Below are 8,336 nucleotides of genomic sequence, written 5' to 3' on the forward strand. Positions count from 1 at the left end.
CAGGCACTTTAACACCTACAGACACCACACACGCCCGAATCACTGCGACCAGACCATGCACACGGGGGAGAGAGAGGGAGCAGCTGGTTCTCTTCTACAGGTGGGACGTCAGAGTCTCTCATGCAGCAGCGGGAGGTCTGCACCCCCCTCAGCCCTCGACCCCTCGACCCGTGGTCACACTGACTGTGTGGCGGCCGAGGAGGACTCTGGCACAGCGGCTCACCACGGCTCCGAGGGTCAGAAAGCAAGATGACAGGACAGACCTCGTGCACCAGGCCGCGCTGAATCCAGAAACAAGACTTGAATTGGGCTAATTTCATCATGACATGACACTGAAGGCGTTCGGAGCTTCTGAGGAGGAGGCTGCCATCTTTGGCACAGTAACGCTCTAATGACGGAGCCCTGGTGTTCTGAGGGACAGAGATCCAACCTGTGACGCCACCAGAGACCGGACGCTGGTGGAATACTTAGCGTGAAGCGGAGAATCCAAAGTGTGTCACACGTCATTCAGCCGGGTCTGAGGCGACAGGTTCAGACTGAGTGAAGCTCAAGGGTCCTCAGATGTTTACATGACCCAGTGGACTGAGCTGTCAGAGATAAATAAACCTATTTTTACATTTTGGGACTTCATGTCTGTAAAAATCTTGTAATACATTTTATTTTGCAGAAAAGTGTGACGCGAAGGGTGATGCTGTGTTTACGATTGGTTCTGCTGCCCCCATGTGGCCAAACAAATGGAACAATACACCTTTACATTTAAAACTTCTAGATTTAAAACCGCTAAGTTTAAAACAGTTTACACTATTTTATTATAATTATTAAGGTAATATAATCTGTGTTATGTTTTGAAAATGACCTTTTCTGCAATATAAGACTGCCCCCTTGTATTTAAAGTGAAGGAGGTTTCAGCTGTAACTGTTTCTCACAGCCCGTCAAAGTTCAAAGATCTCAGCAGGATCCTTCTCTTTGTCTTCTACAACACAGATTGTACGTTTAAGCTACAATCGCACAACAGCTAAAGGGACGAGAACTCAGCGAGGACGGACACCGATGCAGAAACATCTCAATCCCAGCAACACAACCTGAACAGGCCAGAAGAGAAAGTAGAAACTCTAACGGTGACAACAACAACCACACCCGGACCGTCGTCCAGCCACCAGCTGCAAGTTTTCCCAGTTTGTCTTTTTCGAGTCGTTCATGCACAACAACCGAGAGCTCGTCTGACATGAAGCAGCAGAGATGAGCACAAACAGGTCGAAGAGAAATACACACGATCTCCAGAAACACGTCGCAATCAGCACAAACAGGAAGTGGAACCATGCAGCGTGCGAGGGGGGGTGTGATATGACAGGCGGACGTCCCTGCATCATCCTGGTACAACATGGTTTTCTATAGAGAGGCACATAGAAGGCTTGCAAGTTACAGTTTCAAAGCGTTTACGTGTTTGAGCCGAGAAAGAAAAACGACAAACTCAAACTAACACAATGGATCCGTCAAGTCTTCAGAGGGAAACAGCAGTCAGAATAAATAAGAGAAACTGCAGTGAATATGTGAGAGGGGGGGGGGGAGGGGGGGAGACCTGGACCTAAATAATAACATCGACAATAATTAATATAATATTAATAATAATAATAATAGTAATAATATCCAGTTCTTTTCATGTCGAACAAAGAGTGGAGATGGTTGTGATTGGCTCAGTACAGACGACGAGGAGACAATTCTTCTCCAACAACTGACCACAATGTCAACACACACACACACAGACACACAAAGCTCAATCGAACGTGTGCGTTTCACATAGAGCTGCACGACAAACTGGGTTTAAAATCAAGTTGTTTCCCGTTTGTCTGCAGAATCTCATCGTCCGGTGAGAATCAGTCTGGATTTGTCTCAGCAGCAGAGAAACGTAAGAGCCGCTGATCCGTCCTCCGGTCGCCCCCCCCCGATGTCGTCCGGTGCTCGTTCAAGAAACGTGTGGATTTCACCAAAGTTGTTAAAAGTGATGCACAAAGTTTATTTGCTCAAAAATCTTCCGGTTTTGTCCCAAAATTGCAGTCCGAAATTTTGCTGCTAGAAATTATACAGAGGAATAAAACATAAAGCTGTTCCCCAAATAATCAGACTTTACTTTTATCCAGAATGATGCAGCTCTACACACACACACAGACACACACACACACACACAGACACACTCACAGGCAGCCAGAGCCCCAGGACGTTTTGTCGACCTCTGCTGTAATCAAGAGAAAGCAGTGGACGTGCAGTACCTATGTGTGGCCACCAGGAGGGCCCTGATACAGCTGTTCCTCTCTGGAACATCTGGAGATAAATTCTGTACATGCAGTCAATTAATAAACCGATGCAACACTTGCTTTGAGTATACAAACATTTAGATTATACATAGATTATATCATTCATCTTTTTTTTTATATAATCTTCACCAACTCGTTAGTTTGACGAATCACAGCCGACCTGCTGACGGGTGATAGGCGGCGCCCAGAGGCGGAGCTAATCTAACCACAGAGGGAGCGTTTGCGTACAGACATTTTAAATGATTCCAGATTATATGTGAGACCCCCGCACCCCCCACCCTCCCATGTCAGGACGTGGAGGCGGGGGGGTCGGAGACAAACTCCTCCTTCTGCTTCGTCAGCATCTGTCCGTGTGTCAGCGGAGGGAGGGGGGGGGGGTGGGGGTGGGAGAATTGGCGAGGTGTAAGGTGTGAGGTGTGAGGTGGGCGGGGTCCTGCAGGTGACAGGGGCTGCGATTGGTGCTTCTTCTAAGAACAGATCCTCCCTCGACTCAGTCCCCGAGGATGACCTTCACAAAGGACGCCACGTCCGTCTCTTTGGCCTCGTGGGAGGTGAAGAAGGGATGTTGCTGAGGAGGAGAAGGAGGAGAAAGAGGAGAAGGAGGAGGAGGAGGAGGAGGAGGAGGAGGAGGAGGAGGAGGAGGAGGAGAACCACATCACGTTAGTATGATTCAGATCAGTTTCAGCTCCTCAGCCGTGTACAGATACTTGTCTTAGAGCGCCCCCCAGTGTCTGAGTAACAAGATGCATGCAGGGAAAGCAGGAGGAGGAGGAGTAGGAGTAGGAGGAGGAGGAGGAGGAAGAGGAGGAGGAGAACCACATCACGTTAGGAGGAGGATGAGGAGGAGGAGGTGTAGGAGGAGGAGGAGGAGGAGGAGGAGGAGGAGGAGAACCACATCACGTTAGGAGGAGGATGAGGAGGAGGAGGTGGAGGTGGAGGAGGAGAAGGAGGAGGAAGAGGAGGAGGAGGAGGATGAGAACCACATCACGTTAGTCTGATTAGATTTAATCTGATCAGCAGTTTCAGCTCCTCAGCCGTGTACAGATACTTGTCTTAGAGCGCCCCCCAGTGTCTGAGTAACGAGATGCATGCAGGGAAAGCAGGAGGAGGAGGAGTAGGAGTAGGAGGAGGAGGAGGAGGAAGAGGAGGAGGAGAACCACATCACGTTAGGAGGAGGATGAGGAGGAGGAGGTGTAGGAGGAGGAGGAGGAGGAGGAGGAGGAGGAGGAGAACCACATCACGTTAGGAGGAGGATGAGGAGGAGGAGGTGGAGGTGGAGGAGGAGAAGGAGGAGGAAGAGGAGGAGGAGGAGGATGAGAACCACATCACGTTAGTCTGATTAGATTTAATCTGATCAGCAGTTTCAGCTCCTCAGCCGTGTACAGATACTTGTCTTAGAGCGCCCCCCAGTGTCTGAGTAACGAGATGCATGCAGGGAAAGCAGGAGGAGGAGGAGGAGGAGGAGGAGGAGGAGGAGGAGGAGGAGGAGGAGGAGGAGGAGGAGGAGGAGGAGGAGGAGGAGGAGGAGGAGGAGGAGGAGGAGGAGGAGGAGGAGGAGGAGGAGGACACTCACCATGAGTTCTGTGTACGTCGGCCTCTCTTTGGAAACTTTCTTTAAGCTGCAAGAAGAAAAAAAATTAAATGTCACAGACGCCACAGAAACTGATCTTCAATCCTTAAAGCTCAGTTTTAATTCTATGAAAACCCGACTCTGTGTTTTAAAGGAAGGTTTGTTCATCTTGTATCTCGTTGAAATCCTCTTAGAGCCCTGAAAGCCATCGATCAATAAAGTTATCTGGAATCAAGAAGGAAGCAAAGCCTGGCACGACTGTAATAAACACGACTGGACTTCCTGTCGGTCATAAACTCTGAAGCTCAGACGATAGTAAAAGTCAGCGAGTGAGTCATGAAGCCATCAGTGCACCAGCGGCCGACAGGAGGAAGTGGGATGTGTCTGTGTTATTTTTCTCACTGAAGCCTCCTGAGCTGGAATCTGATTCACTGCAGATCTGTGGAAGAAGAGACTCACCACTGAGAGGTGAAGTCCACGAACTCCGGAGAGAACTGGTCGACAGGAAGCTGGGGCGAAGGCTCTTCCACCACCTGCTTCAGCTGCTGGAAGGGCGTGCCCCACGAGTCGTACGGGAAGCGCAGGATGGCCAGCTCGATCTGAACCAGAGAGAGAGAGAGAGAGGGAGAGATAGAGGGAGAGGGAGAGAGAGAGAGGGAGATATATAAGGAGAGGGAGAGGGAGAGAGAGAGGGAGAGAGAGGGAGAGAGAGGGAGAGAGAGAAGGAGAGGGAGAGGGAGAGAGGGAGAGAGAGAGAGAGAGAGAGAGAGAGAGAGAGAGAGAGAGAGAGAGAGGGAGAGAGAGAGAAGGAGAGGGAGAGGGAGAGAGGGAGAGAGAGAGAGACAGAGAGAGGGAGAGAGAGAGAAGGAGAGGGAGAGAGGGAGAGAGAGAGGGAGAGAGAGAGAGAAAGAGAGGGAGAGGGAGAGATAGAGGGAGAGGGAGAGGGAGAGAGAGAGAGAGGGAGAGATAGAGGGAGAGAGAGAGATAGAGAGAGAGAGAGAGAGAGAGAAGGAGAGGGAGAGGGAGAGAGAGGGAGAGAGGGAAAGAATGAGACCCGACAAATTAAGTAGACACTTAGAAACATTACCCCAGTCACATTCATGTGTTCTTTTTGGTTGAGCTTTATCATCGTTGTAAAGTTATAAATTAATTTATTTTTTATCTATGAAAAAGTACAGACTGATGGAGGCATGTAGTGATAAATGTCACCAAAAGTACTTCAATTAAGTTGAATATAAGCAAAGTTGAAACAGATTAACAGAAATACATTTTGCATGTATTAACATATCTGTTTTCTACAATTATTGTTGTGGAAATCATTGTTAATAATTATTGTGAGGAATAATTTACATTAACGTGATCAGACAGTCTCGTCACATATATTATTAATATTAAAAGGTGATCTGTGGAACTTTGTTATTCAGGATGTTTGTAGCCCTTCGTACTACTCAGTACCTTCAAATTAGCTCTCAGTCTCAAAAAGGTTGGTGACCCCTGCTCTAAATATTCAGCAGCTCAGGATCAAACGTCTCGACAGATCATGATGACACTTTATTGTGAAGAATCATGAGTGTAGTTTATTACCATGGTGATTCCTAGACTCCAGATGTCCGACTTGACGTTGTATCCCTTCTGGTTGGTCTCGGGGTTGATCCTCTCCGGCTGCAGGACACAGAGTCAGAGCACATCAGTCGTTGTCAGGGGCGATAACACTCTCTCCCCACTTCCTCTCTCTCCTTCACACACACACACACACACACACACACACACACACACACACGCACACACACTATCCTGGCCCTAAAACCCAGTCAGCCAATCAGCAGCCGAGCAGACGGAGTTAAAATGTAACTGAGCTCGTTAAACGTTTGGAAACTGACGAGAGACCAGAAGAGAATCTGTTCAATCTGCTGACGAGTCTGTGATTTCATCTTTGACTCATAAGATTGTTCAGTTTTAGAGGTTCAACTGCTTCCACCTCTTATAAATGTTGTTTTTCTGAATGAAATTAACGTTTGGAAAGTGAGTAGATCCCAGCCTGTGTTGGTTGAAGCTCTTACCGCCATGTAGGGTTTGCAGCCGGCGTCCATGGTCTTAGCCACCGAGTCGACCAGGTAGCCGCTGATGCCGAAGTCGCACATCTTCACTTGACCCTGAGTGTTGATCAGCACGTTGGACGGCTTCACGTCTACAGAGAGAGAGAGAGAGAGAGAGAGAGGAGAGAGAGAGAGAGAGAGAGAGAGAGAGAGAGAGAGAGAGAGAGAGAGAGAGAGAGAGAGAAAGAGAGAGAAAGAGAGAGAGACGAGAGACCTTCAGCTTGAGAACTGACACTGTTCACTAGGGACGGGGGAAAAAATCGATTCAGTTACGAATCGCGATTCTTGTGTATGACGATTTTAAATCGCCATGCTGCCTCCAAAATTGATTTTTAAAAATAAATTACATTTTTTTTTTAAACTTATTTATTGGTCTATACGGGGGGGATATATAGAGGGAGCAAGTTGACCAGCTCTTGTTTTTGCACAAGAATCTAAACATACCCAAGCACTAGCTTTGCATCGCCTACATGCAAACAACAATAGCCTACTTTTTGTTTATTTCAAAGTTTATATTCTAAGTAAACTTTTATTCATTCTATTTAATTTACCTTTTATTTAATGTTGAAAAGTAGCCAAAGTAGCATACATTTCTTAATCTGTCAGTTTGTGTGCAGTTGACAGGGGCTATACAATAATAGGGCACATTTTTATTTATTTTCTCTGTTGGCTGCCCGGCAGTCATTAAGTTAATGTTAATATTTGAAATAAAACTTGTAAAGTTCTAAGTGAATTTGACTGTGTTGTATTTGAAGGAATGATTCAACATTTTTCCATGGTCCAGTACTTAAAATATCGTAAAGTATCGTGATAGTATCGTATCGGGAGGTCCCTGCTGATTCCCATCCCTACTGTTCACATTGTGGTTGTAAAGACAGAGTGTGCGACTTCATCTGAGCCACGTGTCCTTCCTCTAAACGGCCACACGGAGATTCAATGCAACGAGAGACAGAAAGACAGAGACAGGCTCTCACCTCTGTGTATCACCTGCAGGTTACTGTGCAGATGCTCCAGAGCTTTTACTATCTGCAACAACAAATCACATTCATAAGTAAAACAACTGAATCTCCGTCACTAAGCAACCAGGAGACAACGAGTGTGTGTTTTGTGTGTTAGCGTGAACCCACAGAGACGGCGATCTTTCCCAGGATGTCCTCGGGGATGTTCATTCCCTTCTCGATCACCTGCTTGTAGAACTTGTCGAGGGACGTGTCCATCAGCTCCATGCAGATCCACACGTCGCCCTGGCAACAGAGATGGGATGGAGGTTAAGAAGAGTTCAGACAGGAAGTGTTTTAGTTGCAGTGAGGACGTTTTCACACACGTCATCAAAGGATGAAGAATTAAAAATGACAGCAGCTACTGGGAAACAAGAATATTTTAAAAGTCGATTTTTATATATTTAATATACAGTATATTAACATTATGACATAATGTACAATTAAATACGATCAAATCAAGAGAAGAAGCAAAGCTTCAGCTTTTAAAACCTGAAGTTGTCACATTTATAATTTCCAGTTAATTCATGAATTCTTTCAGTTGAACCAAGGATCGATGATTTGACTCGTGGCTGCAGCTCTGCAGTCAACACGCATGTGACATGTGACATGTGCACGTTGTTGACGTGTTGCTACCTCTCTGAACAAGGCTCCGTAGAAGGTGACGGTGTAGTAGCAGTCCACCGTCCTCATGGAGATGTCCAGGTCCATCAGCAGCCTCTTCTGCTCCTGAGTGTTCACGGTGGCACGAATCCTCTGAGAGACGGAGACAGGACACAGACGTTCAGGCTGATTCCTCAACTGTCAAACTCTTTCATTCACTCGTTAGACACAAGGAATCAGAACAGGAAGCGACTCGAACTATGCAAATTAAACGCTGATTAAACGCTGAGCAATAAAAACATCATTCAAAACACTATTTTAAAGATGTATGGAATGCAGCACACGCATTTCAACCCTCCACTGTGCATTCTTCCATCACATGCACAGATAACTCCCAGCATCCTTCACTCTACAGCAGGGCTATTGAGGCCTGCTGTAGAGTGAAGGACTAGTCAGGTAAGTTTCCATGATATTACTGAGGAAAATATATTAGCATGCTGATTGAGGATTGTTCATCTGTTCATCTAGACTATTTCCATTCATTTATCCATCAACTGTAAAATATGTTTACAGACGATTCCAATTGTTTGGTTAACTATTTATATCTCTGGCATTGCATTAGTGTTTTTTTACAAACTTTTTTCTCATCTTATTCTACAGAACAATGCCACGTGCACTATCTCATGTGTGGAGACATTTCACCTCATCCAATGTAGAAGGAAAGGCTGTGTACATTAGCAAATACTGTGCAAAGACC

The 8,336-nt window shown here is 46.4% G+C and overlaps 1 protein-coding gene across 1 annotated transcript in view; it reads right to left on the reverse strand.

The window, feature by feature from the left end:
* Positions 1-2,680: 2,680 nt before the first annotated feature.
* The window catches only part of LOC133027914 (dual specificity mitogen-activated protein kinase kinase 6), a 17,721-nt gene continuing 12,065 nt past the window's right edge, over positions 2,681-8,336 (reverse strand). The window contains exons 5-12 of the mRNA XM_061095081.1: positions 7,613-7,732; positions 7,106-7,222; positions 6,953-7,004; positions 5,943-6,070; positions 5,467-5,544; positions 4,342-4,481; positions 3,886-3,931; positions 2,681-2,880 (exon numbers count right to left, since the gene is read on the reverse strand). Coding sequence (XP_060951064.1) covers positions 2,803-2,880; positions 3,886-3,931; positions 4,342-4,481; positions 5,467-5,544; positions 5,943-6,070; positions 6,953-7,004; positions 7,106-7,222; positions 7,613-7,732 — 759 coding nt within the window. The 3' untranslated portion in view covers positions 2,681-2,802. The remainder of the gene's footprint in view (positions 2,881-3,885; positions 3,932-4,341; positions 4,482-5,466; positions 5,545-5,942; positions 6,071-6,952; positions 7,005-7,105; positions 7,223-7,612; positions 7,733-8,336) is intronic.

This window comes from Limanda limanda, chromosome 21 (assembly GCF_963576545.1).
Source record: "Limanda limanda chromosome 21, fLimLim1.1, whole genome shotgun sequence".
NCBI classification, from domain to species: Eukaryota; Metazoa; Chordata; class Actinopteri; order Pleuronectiformes; family Pleuronectidae; genus Limanda; species Limanda limanda.